The sequence below is a fragment of the Ictalurus punctatus genome, chromosome 29 (assembly GCF_001660625.3).
Source record: "Ictalurus punctatus breed USDA103 chromosome 29, Coco_2.0, whole genome shotgun sequence".
Classification (NCBI taxonomy): Eukaryota; Metazoa; Chordata; class Actinopteri; order Siluriformes; family Ictaluridae; genus Ictalurus; species Ictalurus punctatus.
The window spans coordinates 9,185,245-9,198,520 of NC_030444.2; the positions used below are offsets into that span (position 1 = coordinate 9,185,245).

A 13,276-nucleotide genomic window follows, 5' to 3' on the forward strand; every position below is an offset into this window, starting at 1 on the left:
TTTGCATTTGCAGAAATGAATGCAAAAATCAAACATACTCTGCATTATTCAGGAGAGCATTCAATTTTTCAAAAATCACGGCAGATTTTAGGCTAGGACGCATCATGTGACGTCATCACGTTCGCAAATTCAGCCAAAGCCCTTTTCAATTCACGTGCGTCAAACAGTAGTACTTCTAAAAGGCCTCATTTACCAACAAACATCACTGCAAAAGAACATGCAAAATTATTTCATGCAACTGCGATTTCGCCAATTTATGTAGTTTTCCACGAAAAAACCTCTGAAACCTTTAGCTAGCTAACTGCCTCATTTAGTGCAACTGGAATACACAGATGAATTTGCTGATCAGTCCAAATAACCCCAGCATTGCTTTACTGAATCTGTTGTTCACAAAAACAGCAATTCTAACATAATAACTTTATTTAAAAATAAATAAATAAAAAAAGCTTAATTTGAATTGCCTTGCGATGGCATCAATCACATACATCGATTTTATTGACATGACAGTACATACATCAGTTCTCTTTTAGATATTTTCACAGAGAAGCAACACACCAAACAAGTGACTCGTGCTTGATGTTTATTTAACATGAAAAAATGTCTACTCCACTGATGCATGTCACTAAAAAGGAAATTGTTTTGTAACAGAATATAATGTAGAAATTCTGAAATTTGTCTCCAACACTGTCTCTTGCTGGTTGCAAAATCAGGAACAAACTCCATCCTGGAATATAAAACACTGATCTTGTTCATGTAGCTGTACATATGTTTAAAAACTCGTGTCTCATTGTTCAAAACATTGTATCTTGCCCATGTAAAAGGTTTCCACTAGAGCAATGATCCACAATCCGAGGTGTTGGGTGTATATGTCATGATCCCAGTTTGGAAATCTTTCAAATGTCTTTATGCGGGTGAGAAATAATAGTACAGCAAATTATGGCTGTACTCATCAGAGCTGATGTTTCTGAGCCTTTTCCTCCTCCATGAACTCGCAAACAAAACACACACTCATTCTGCATAACTGGAGACATAAGTGGACACTTTGGAAAAGTTTAAAAAAAAAAAAAACCACCTCATCAGGCAGTGTCCTTTTATGCCAGCTTTCATCATATTTAATTCATGGTTATTTTTATTGATGTAAAAATATTTTACATCAATCAAAAATGTAGTGCCTTTATGGTGAGCTATGTTACGTATTTTTTTCAACATTTTTAATATGACCTCCACTCCACATGGACCAGTTTTTTGGCCTTTTTAAAAAAAAATTTTTTTTTTTCATTTTTTAAACATGTTGGGCACACAAATTTAGGAAGCAATACAAACTAATAACTGACAAAATTACTTCGGTTACATTTTTCAAATTCTACATACCATTTGGCATTTTATGCTTGATTTCCAAACCATTATTTCCCCTTAAAATGGATCAATTTAAGGAATTTTTTTTTTTTTTTTTTTTTTTTTTTTTTTTTTAAATATGAGTTTTCCACTAAATTCCAAAGGAATGAAATGCGCTCTCAGTCTTCACTTTTGTGCTTAAATGGTTAGATTAACTATGTAGCTAATCAGTACAGCTAATAACTACCTTGTATGCACAGTTAGCCATACTGATGCTGACTGGTCAACTTATCCCTTTAAAACCATCACATTCAACATTAGCTTGAGATGTAAGTAGTCATAGATAATAACTGAATCAAAAATATTCCCCTCAATGGGGAGATTTCCTATGTATACAAGCCACTTTCTCTCTCTTTCTCTCTGCCTTCATCCCTGTCTCACTCGACGATTGGTGCACTGGGTTTTAAGTGACTGTGGTGGAGTTCTGTCCTCTGATCGCACACCAGGCCATGAACACGTCCCTGTGGGAGAACGACAAAGAAAACACTGCTCAGGCAAACAGCAGATATAAAACAAGTTGACAACGTCATGGTCATAAATAATTCTAACATGCTGTACATAAGGATGCGACAATAAATGAGCACGATGTAAGGGCTGGATATTATCAATAATATTTTAGTTTTCATTTGGTCATCACCATTTGACAATTTAAATAATATGCATATACAGACATAGTGAAAATAGTCAACCTAATGTGCAATAAAATACAATAGTCTGTAACAGAATGAAGATTAATACTGATTTAGGAATATAATACTGATCGTAGGCGGTCAGATAAAGATCTCTTTACAGACTGCTTCACTACATCATAGATTATTACATTTTACTTTAACAAAACATTTGTTAATCTGTTTCTTATTAGACTTTGATAATACAACTTGAGTGTATAAATCTGTGATTTGAAATACAGCTGCATTACAGTCAGAGCTGCTCTTAAAGAAAAAATATCAAAACACAGAAAATTCAGCAGTGCTATAAATTGATACAAATTGTGGCCTCGGAAAAAGAAGGAAAAAAAAAACAAACAACAAAAAAAAAAAAAAAAAACACTCCAAGCGTATCCTTTTGGAAATTCCTAAAAGACCTTCAAAACAGGATAAGCTGCTTAATTAAGCTGAACCCTCAAGGGTGAAGTTCCATGATTGTGCCAGTTTGCATTGAAATAATTCAATAAATGCTGTAGTAGTATCAGTGAACTTTTGCACCAAATATCGTGTTACAGTTGTGACGTTATCTTTCTCCTACACTTCCACCCACATTACACAATAAAGACTATTTCCTATATTATATCCTCCCCAAAAGAGTTTTTAGACTGATGGCATTCTTAGTGGCCTAGTGAACCAGTATCAGGATGTATTTATTGACAGAATTCAAAGCACTTCTGTACGTCACTCTGGAAAACTGCTTGTGCCAAATATCGTAAATGTAAACAAAGATTTATGTTTGCTAGTTGGGTTTAAGTGAGAGGTGTGTGTGTGGTATTTCTGTACCTGCAATGTGTGGCCACACACTCGTTGCTACAGTATTCTCTGTCCCAGTCTTTGCTCTCCACTGGCAGGTTGTTGCAGCCGGCACGCACACACACAACAGGACCTGCAGGAGGAGCCACCTCATGCGCTGGAGAGCTGTTCAGCTCCACCTCCATCTGAAAGAGAAGGAAAGATGAGCAATTAAACAAATGGTAATAAGCACATACAAATAAACCAACTCTGTGGAACATCAGATCCGACTCGTGTTCTGTTCAGTTCAAAAAAGGAACGCATCACCAATCAGCCTGCTGCTGATTACTTTCCTAGAACAGTACGTTCCGAAATGTCTTATTGTCTACGTGCTTGTACTGCCCTACAATAAACAGAACACGAGGGTCTGGTGTAATTATTCATCATCATACCCCTTCCTCTGCTTCTGTGGTGACTATAGTGGCAGGCTGCACCACTTCCACCTCCATGGCAGTGGCAGCGGGGTCTGTGGGTGCCTCTGTGGTGCTGGTCACAATAATGGGTGTGGCCACATCTGCCTGTGCCGGGGCAGGGACGATCTTGATCTGTAGTGGAGGAGGAGGCGTGGCAGTGACAGTGGCAGTGGCCTGGCCGACGGGACCCCCTCCGCGAGGTTTAGCCTGGAGCGGTGGCGGGGCAACAGAATGCACCATCTGCTGGAGGCGTGGGGGTGGCGGCGTGTTCTGCATCTGCTGCAGGGGTGGCGGCTGGCGGGCTGAAGGCAGCTTGGGGATGATGATCTTGGTGACCATGGGCAGTGTCGGGGTGGGTGCGGTGGGCGGAGCCGAGGATGCGGGCGGCTTGTGGGCGCCTGTGCGAGAGCGCGTGGTCACCTGCGGCAAGTCGATGATGATGTTCGACGTGCAAATGTTGGTGATGGTGTTGTTGTCGGGTGCGTGCACCGGGATGCGGCTGGAGCGTGTGGGTGTCGGCTGAGGGGGCGGAGCCTCAGGGGCGGGAGTCACAATAGGAGCGGCAGGTGGAGAAGGCGCCGTGTCCAGCACCTCAATAGTGGGCTGCGAAGGCCAATAATAACTCGTGTAAAATTGAATGCTTTCTACTAAAAAGATACAATTTCTAAAGTATACAACAGTTTCATTAGTATTTGTTGAAAAAGGCACCTAAGCCTGGGATACCTGGGATAGCTGACTGGCTCTGTAAGCTGCCAGTGCTTTAAGATACTCCTTCTTAGCAGCTTCAGTCTTCCTCTTGTAGACCTGAAGTACAAACAGGATTAATCAGGTATCTGAGCAAATCTTTTGACCGTATCTGGCTTATCCAATAAAAACACGCATGTAAAATGACGCATACAAGCCAGTTATCAGCCAAGAAAAGCAACCGATTATGGCATGAAACCCTATGATGACACATTTAACAGATTCACACCTGCTTCTGCTCTTCTCCCAGACTGTCCCACATGGAGGCAACGATCTTAGACACCTCTCCAAACGTAGCGTTGGGGTTCTGGCCCTTGATGGCTGCCTGCGTATCGCGGAAGAACAACGCGTAAGCGGAAACCGGCTTCTGAGGCTCGTTGGGATCTTTTTTCTTCTTGCCTTTTTTGGCTCCTCCTCCAACACCTACAGCTTTCCGGGCGAGGGCGGGCGGAGCGGAGGACACCGATGCGGCAGGCTGCTCCGACAGAGCAGGGGAGAGAGAGATGACGCCGGGAGAGACGGAAAGAGAGACAGGGGACTCCACCAGCACACTCTTCTGGGCCAGAAGGAGATGGACAGATGGAGGGAAAGGTGAAAGAAGAAAAGAATAGGACGGTAGGAAAAAGAGATTAGTTTCAATTACGTTTAAATTTTTAAAAAAATTTTACGTTTAAATTTTTTTGTGTAATTTGGGTTTAATGTAGTCAGGTTTAAATTAGCCAGAGTTGTGATCTAAACCGAAACACTCACTCTCCTGAAGTCGTCCATGTCGTCATCCTGCAGAGACTCTGAAGGTGAACCGGTGGCTGACAGTGGCTGGTCAGGTGAGTGTGCACGTGTCAGAATGGCCCCGCCCCCTAGACTGAGACCCAGCTGTGCACTAAGCTCCGACTGGTCAATGGTGGTCAGCGGATTGTGCCCCAGCAGGCCGTGGTTCATGTCCGGGAGAGGCACATCTATGGTCATGGGGGAGGAGCTGCTAAACTGCGAGCCCATGGGATGCCCAAGATCCTGGAAAGGTCAGATCGTTTAGGTTCGGGTTTAAAATCAGTTTTCGCATCCCAGATAAGATGTAAACATGTAGGCTTCATTCATTATTCCTAATAGATACAACTGTACTATTTTTATAAACAAGAACCTAAAGTATATGGGTCCTGTACACCCATGCCTTTTAAACATATATAAGACACCTCCAGATGGAGAAATATCAAAACAGACCTATTTTACTATATTAGGAAACTATTCAAGTATAGCTGATATTTTTATAGCCATATTTTCTCCTCACCATTCCCAGAGTTGATCCCAACATCGGTCCGCCTCCCTGCTGGGTCATGAGACTCAAATGCTCAAGCCCTTGTGTCGTTGGGTTTACAAAGGTAGAGGCAAAGGAAGGGTCGTCACCCTGCACCACGGCGTTGCCAGGGACGACAGGGGCTGAACCACCATCGCCCAGCTCTCCGAAGTGCGACACCACATCCGAAACACTGAGGGCCGAGTCAGGGACGAGGGAGATGGGCGGGATCTCAAACTCCTCATCGCCCAAACTGGGCGTGTGGAAAGTCTGCAGGAGGAAGATCGGGTTGAGAGAGAGAGAGAGAAAGAGAGAGAGAGAGAGAGAGAGAGAGAGAGAGAGAGAGAGAGAGAGAGAGAGATACACACACACAAATTCAGCTCTAACCTTATGGTAACCACACACATTGGAAGGCTTTGGTCTGTACAGCACTTTAAACCATGCTACAGATTTGTTTGGGGCTTTAATGATCTAGAAGTTAATTTAGTCATTCACAACTTTAACTACTGCATATTATGCCAAATTACCTGAAAAGTGATTATTTACAGCAGGCAATCAAGCACATATAATTAGTGATGTGGCTTAGGGCTGGGCAATACGACTACATAAAATATACATCATGATAACTTCTGACAACACATTTCTCTGATCTGTCACAGTATCAGTATAGTCACGTTTTTATAATAATTATAAACTCTGACTGGAAACAGCTGATTATAAGTTAAAATTCTGTAAGCTTATCAGTGTTAAAGCATTTGGGGTTTTTTTGGTAAAATAAGTCATTAAACTTATCAAATGCAACACTAAGGCTTTATTAGCAAACCTATACATAATAAGGCGCATCATGCAAGGTACAAATGTCTTCACGCATCATATATATGATTTTTTTTTTTTTGGGTCACATCACCCACCACTAGTGTTCCTGAAAAGCATTTTGAACAAAAACACAGAATCTCGTGGGAAAAAGGTGGAGACTGAAAATATTTTTGGTTACAATAAATGTAATCATAGAATGTTAGGTTATAAAACAAAAACAATTTAGCTAATACCCCTGTCACAGTTCTAAAAATAAATAAATAACGTTGAATTAATTCATCAATCAATTAGTGAATTAATTAATGCAATCGCGCCCTGACCCGCACCATCTGAACGAGGTGGTCTCAACCTGATTGCGACCGAACTCCGGAGCGGTTCGCTTGTGTCGAGAAAGCAACTGACGAATCAACTTCACATAGCAATGCGTGACGTGAACTGCGTTGTGGAAAAATTGTGTTTGTTTTGCTAGCGGCTCGCGACGTGAATCGCGGTTTAACTCGCGGTAAAATGCCTCAGTGAAATTTACTTAAAAGAACATATTTCTGAACAACTTTCGTAATCGCTGAGGTTCACAAGGTGTTTAGCGAGCATCTCAAGGAGATGGGCTTTAATTGCTCTGTGGAACAGTGCCACACAAAGGCTTTAAAAAAAATCTCCATCACTTCACAGCCTCTTCGTTTTAAACTGATCCATTATAATAACTACAGCTGAAAAAGAAAGCCACGATAATCTCGCACAATAAGCTGCAGCCCGTCCATCTTCGAAGATGACCGCTACGAGCGAAATCCCGGAACGTAAACAGGCGCACTCTGACCAATGAGAGGACGCTTTACTCATATCTGACTTGCATAAACACATTTGGGCACGATTTGAAACATTGCCTTGTGAAAGCAAACCAAGGCAAGGCGGAAATGCGACAATTTAAGTCGTCGTTTTGGAAAAAAGCACAGATCTACAGGTCTGAAAACACCCAAGAGGCTCGGTACTCTCTATTACCCTACGTTCACGCACGCAAGTCATTCGTGCTACTTATAGCGTGTCTCATGTGGACGTGTAGCTACTCATCTCTTGTGGTAATGTCTGAAAATCACCAAACACTCGCTGGACTCATTTCCTTCATGACTGGAATTAATAGAGGTGGGTGCACAAGCATCCTCACATCATACGAGTACATGTAGCTCTGCGCTACACACACACTCGGTAAAACTTCAATAAAACCTTTGTGTGGTGTGCGGTTATTCCTAGAGAGTAGCTTTTAAACTGTTGTTCATAATAGAAGATGAGTAAAGACATTATCCCATGTGCATTTTATGTTCTTTTCAACTTCTTTTTCCTGCATTTCCAGAAGACGTGAACTTCACCATGTTCACAATCTGTTCTTCGCGCGGTCCAGTAATCGCGCACTATAAAACACAAGCAGCGGATATTAAAAAGCTGGATACGCTGACGGGAGCTGTGCGTTTCTCGTTGTTATGGGAAGTCGAAAGTAAACCTCGCTCAATAATTCGGGGTCAGATTACATGAAACCTGTTTATAAACACAGAGTGTGTGGTTCAGGATACACACACAGCTCAATCAGAATGAAATCAGACGGACTGGTGGGAATCTTTGCGAGTACGCACGTGCTCTCTGAGGAATTTTTAAAAAATGAATAAAACATGTACCTTTACTCATCACTGAGGTGGCCTCGGTTTTTGCTTTTCAGTCCGTACAGGAGCTTGATTTTTCAAAATCTTTATTAGTTAGTTTTTTTTGCGGAAAACTAATCGAACTGGTGAAATTACAACTGCGTGAAATTGTGCAAAACAATCTTTCGCAGCGATGTTTATTGGTAAACGAGACCTTTTAGCTGTACTCATGTTCGACGCACGAGAATCGAAGAGGGCTTCGGTGTTGTGATGATGAAGCCCAAAATCTCCAGAAAATCTGAGGACATTTTGGAAAAAAATTGATAAAAATCGCAAGCTCCTCTGAATATCGCGGAGTTCGTGTTCATTTCTGCCGTCGCAAAATCGTTAAATGCCGGACGGACTGCCTTTTGTACCTTTATTATGTATCTTTCACCTGGAAGGGATTCAAACGATTTAAGGTACGTAATTAGAGCGTAATCTGTAATTTAAGTGCATTTAGTGCACCCGTCTAGGTCAAAGATACACAGTAAAGTTATAAAATATATATCCTTGAAAGTAGCACGCCAACGACAAGGAAAGCTGCAGCTCAGAACCTTTCTGAGAGCTGTAGAAGAAACCTGTACCCAGTGAGTCTCTGGAACTAGAAGCAGTTTCAACAAACACTTGATTCTGGCTTTAGGATTAGGTCTAAAGTGTGGACAATGTGAACAATGACATGGACAGAAAGAAGTAAAACACTCTGTACGCAAAGCACCTCGGCATCCTGGATTTGAAGGGAGTATGTGGAGTGGAGCGGTACCTCGGAGGAGGACAGGAAAGGATGGCCCTCTCCACTGATGGGCAAAAAGTTGTCGCTTCCTCCGGGAAACTGAAAAAGAATCCAAAGCAAATGATCCAAATTGAGAAAAACATTTTATTTTTTAATTAAAAAAAAAAAATCCACTTGCATACTAATCTTTATAATTAACATCTTTAATAGCATCCAAGGTTTACTCTGTAATGAAATTCTGACTTTTTAAATTTTATTCTATTTAAATTTCTTTCATCGACATGTTGTTCCATTTTCACTTTAACAGTTTCCTTCACTACCCACAATGCCATTCGACCAGCTTCTGATAGTGGCACCAGACGAATTTAGCTCTTGCTTTATCACTGCCTAAATACAGCGATGCAGCGGCACTTTAGTCCTTTAGTCTGTCTAGCTTTCACACCTCCTCACCTGTACATTCTGTTTCAAAGCTTCAACTTTCATTCTAACACCACCTCCGAACACCCGCACCTCAAAGATCGCCAACCAGTCGAGCGTTTGCTGGACTCGAAGTCCTCACTACTCCAACTTAAGATCTCTCCTTTGTACGATGCTAAGTGACGTTGAAAAATGAGTGAGTGAGAGCTCTCGGACGTTTGTTTCAACGGCATAAAAAAACCTGGGCGTTATGAAACGGCTGATTTTTTTTCTTTTCCTCCTATTGAGCTGTTGTGTTTTGTGTTATGGCGTTTTATTGTATCTTTGAAACTGTTGCTGGAACTTTGGTTCACCCCAGACTGAACTCAAGATCCAGCGTCTCGCCAGTTGCCGTGTTGTGCAATTATATGACCACATGACGCAAACATGCAGCTTCGTAGAAAATACAACATTGTGTGGTTGTTTTATTACTGTGAGAGTTTTATCACTGAAGCGACGTGCCAAAAAATTATTCCAGACAGGGGCGTAACCTGGCCTGGGGATTCGGAGTTGTAGCCTCGAAGATTTTTCTTTAGCCCTGAATAATTCTCCATTTGGAGTGAATTGTCAATATGCAACTGAACATCAGTAGAAGATGGAGGCGGTGTTGTAATTTTATATCTTCACTGAAAGGACGTGAGACCGATCTGACAGGATTTACAGGAAAATACGTGGAAATAGCCTACTCGTGTCTTATTGGCTGACAGCTTTCAATTCTACTAAACACTAGCTCACACAGTCAGTCAGTATGAGGGGGGAAATGGATAAACACTGACTTTTTTTTAAAACTAGTAAAGGAGTTGAAAGAGTAACATCCTCTCATGCTGAGCAGGAAAACAAGGTGTGTAAACGTCTATACGAGCTCCAAGTAGAGCATAAGGTTGTATAATGTACACTACAAGGCTCTGTAGCAGCTAAACCCATACTGTGAGAGCTTAATGACACCAAACGAGCCTAGTTAGAAAAGTCTGATATATTAATCGGTCTGGTCATCTAACAAACACCGCCGACACCTGAGGTGAGTTTTACGAAACCCAACTTTGTCCAATTTTCACATTTTTTAAGCCAAAAAAAAAAAAAAAAAAAAAGAAAAGAAAAGAAGAAGAGTGTGCATAGAAACTCTATACAGAAGTAGGTTTTTAACAGCTTTTTTTGATGGAGGAGAATCTGGGCTCAATCCTGCTTGACTAAAAGTCCAGATCACTGCTTCCCTACAGATAAACTAGTCCTATCCGAACAGGTCTAATGTCCCGCAGAATTGGACTTCTCCCAGGAATAATAAAACCACAGCATGGCTCGACGCAGCAACATCACAATCACTAAACACCTCAGGAAGATTTCAATCTAAACATATGTAAAGTGTTTGTAAGTAGAGCTTTCCTTTACATACATTAGCAACAGTGAGTGCAGGAAAAGCTTATAATACAACTCATTATTCAAATCTACACATTACACTTCCCACACAACCTCTAAACCTTGGCTGGTGTTTGTTGTTTTAAAGGGTTTACACTGATCACCTTTGGAACTGGATCAAATCCGTTAAAGGCTTGTGCGTCCAGGAACTCTGGATCCCCAGTCTGTCCGGTCTCATCCGTCAGATCAGAGTAAAAATTCAGATCCATTTTAGGACTGGTGTGAGCATGCGCAAAAAAAGAGAGCAAATAAATCAGCCGGATGAAATCTGAACCGCAGGTTAACGCCGACTGAGCCGCAGGAATCCCACGGGTGAGCTAGTGGACTGTAAGGCCTTGGGAGGGATACTGACCCGCAGGTTTAGTCCGGGTTATAGATCCACTACTCTTGTCTCACACGCGGCTCGCGCTGTCCCGCATGACTGACGCACACTGCGGTGCACAGCCGCTTAGACCGCTCTGAGCGTCAGGGATTATGCAAAACTATTTGAAAAGCGACGAGATCGCACACGTTTCTGTTTAAAAGACAGCAGCAGAGTCCTGCCCGCAGCAAAGGCGTGCTAGCTAGCAGCTTAGCTCACTGCTAACGGAGATTCCATTTGAATGACAGCCACATGGGGGGTAAAAAACACGGCTAAGACACCGGCTACAGCAAAAATCCACATTCCGCACTGCGTCCGAGATCATCCACATCTCCGCGTCTATTCCTGACACGATAAAATAAACAGAGGCGAATTCAAACCGACATAAAATCCAAAAACTGGCTGATCACATCACAAACGGGATTTTTTTTCTCTCTTCTTCTTCGCTCTACGCGCACCGCAGGCTGCTCAATCGAGCCCAAGCTGCGGATTCAGACCTCAGGATGGCGGCGCAGCGAAGGGGAACAGCGATGCTCGTGATATTTCACGCGTGTCGAATAAACCATTGCACTCGCTAAACTTCACAGGAAATCGTGCAAAAAAGCCTTTTAAGATTCGATCATAAAAGCGATATGCGGTAAATATCAAGACAAAATATGAATCGCGTTTTCAGAAATAAGACGCTCCCCCTATTACCGAGCAGTGGAAAAGTCCGAACGGGGCCTACTTAAACGGAACGCAGAACCGGCACAGCGTTTAAATCCAGTTGAGACTGAGGAGTCGACTCCGATAGAACGATTCCCGATTTTGTTTTTTTTAAAGCCAGCAAAAGATAATCTTATAGAATATATAGTGCATTATTAAGTACACACTACTATGACGGTATTAATATGAAAGGTGTAACATGCTCCACTTCAGTTATTAAGACTACCTTGTTATAAAAACTTGTATTAATATGCATTCCTATCAACTTAATTATTAACGTAACTTTGTATTGAGCAAAAAAAAGTCCTATTTTATAGGTTTAGTCATTCGATGGGATAGCTCGAAAGCAATCCTTTGCTTTAGTCACAAAAGCGCATCATATGTAGCTGTCAACTTGACTAATCCCATTGAATGCACTTGGGTCACATTTTTATTTAACAAACTGGTACGAACCCCTATTAACTAAGGTGATAAACAGCAAACTAATACAACTAATACTGAAACAAATTCAGATCTCAAATTAGATCGAAGGTCCAATAACAGCTACACCGGAATCTGCTACTCACTCTGTGTGTAATCGTTTGTGTGTAATCAACTCTTTAGCTGTAGAATCGACTCTCGATTCGCAAAGAGTGGAGTCCGAGAATCGATTCTTTATTCTTTCTCTGAGACACGAGTGGATGGATATTTTTCATTTAAAGCTGCTTAAATATTCTGTAGCAATGGCTGTCTATTCATATTAGTGTATTATATGATAAATATATTATTTGAGCAGGTGAAAAGTTCTCCTTCAGAAGAGATTCGTATTACGTTTGAATCAAGCCTTTATTAAATAATCTGTATTAAAGGGTCTACATGTCCACACTCCAGTCTGTCAGTTTTAGTACTAATGGCTCGTCATTATATACGAAGTAAATTAAAGTAAATACACTCAAGGAGCATTGGAAGCCTGTCTGACTTACCACGAATCGTTTTAGATGATTGAACCATTTGAGTAGTTTTGCTGCTTTTCTACAACTATTTAAATCAAAACTTTTCTCTTTCCATTTATAACAATCGCATCAAAGCACAAATCCAGTGCACATTTCCAATATTCAGCCTGATATTTACACTCCAGTACAGTGACTCAAACACATCAGAGTACACTCATCCATGGAGTACACTTCTAGTGAACACTAGACAAAGGGCTGGAAAGCTTTCCAATCTAACAGATGTTTTCAACATCAACACAAGTGGGAGATTTGAGTGATGGTGGTTAAGTAGCTAGCTTTGTCTTTCTTTACTCGAACTTATTAGCTTTGCACAGCAGCATAATGAAGTGTATGGTGATCTGAAGGGAGGCTGATGATCAAGCGAGTTAAATATTCCCAAATAATGTCGAGGAAAGTAGTTTTCTGGACACAAATGAGAGCTAACTAGGTCGCTATCCAAAAAGCCATTCGTTTGTGACGAGCTGCTAGGAAGCTAGCTAAGAACAAGGAAGTAAGTTGATGGGGGAGCGCTCGGGCTTCTTGGTGGCTTTTTTTGTTGTTGTTGAAAACTCCTTGTTTAATGAACAATTAATTAGAGGAGCAAAGTGTGAATTAACATGTCGAGGGTGGACGAAGGACCAGACAGATGAGCTATTGACATTGAGTAACTCTCGACTTCTCTTCTTACCTCCATACTCGCCCTGAAAACGACACGGTTTCTGCCTTAGAACTCCGACCAAAGCGACTCTCAGCTTAAAAAAATACCCTCACAACATGGCTTCCGGGTTCAAAGCGGACGTGACGTTCACTGC

The 13,276-nt window shown here is 41.6% G+C and overlaps 1 protein-coding gene across 4 annotated transcripts; it reads right to left on the minus strand.

The window, feature by feature from the left end:
- Positions 1-473: 473 nt before the first annotated feature.
- tox4b (TOX high mobility group box family member 4 b) lies at positions 474-13,276 on the minus strand. Of its 4 annotated transcripts, none has more exons than XM_053677657.1 (9): positions 13,153-13,276; positions 8,589-8,657; positions 5,337-5,612; positions 4,802-5,062; positions 4,281-4,604; positions 4,031-4,111; positions 3,287-3,910; positions 2,886-3,040; positions 474-1,856 (listed from the first exon to the last, which is right to left on the minus strand). In XM_053677657.1, the coding sequence occupies exons 1-9, from the start codon at positions 13,156-13,158 to the stop codon at positions 1,799-1,801; spliced, it is 1,854 nt and encodes a 617-aa protein (XP_053533632.1). In that variant the 5' UTR covers positions 13,159-13,276; the 3' UTR covers positions 474-1,798. The 4 variants fall into 4 exon arrangements, with proteins under 4 accessions (XP_053533632.1, XP_053533631.1, XP_017317209.1 ...); XM_053677656.1 differs by having other exon boundaries at positions 8,544-8,657; XM_017461720.3 differs by lacking the exon at positions 13,153-13,276 and adding an exon at positions 10,532-11,253.

Excerpts from the sequence above, each read along its gene's own strand:
- tox4b (XM_017461718.3), bottom strand. The coding sequence starts at position 10,636 with ATGGATCTGAATTTTTACTCTGATCTGACGGATGAGACCGGACAGACT. Across the intron at positions 8,658-10,531 it reads GATTTGATCCAGTTCCAAAG|TTTCCCGGAGGAAGCGACAA; the intron begins GTGATCAGTGTA and ends ATTCTTTTTCAG. Across the intron at positions 4,605-4,801 it reads ACATGGACGACTTCAGGAGA|AGTGTGCTGGTGGAGTCCCC; the intron begins GTGAGTGTTTCG and ends CTGGCCCAGAAG.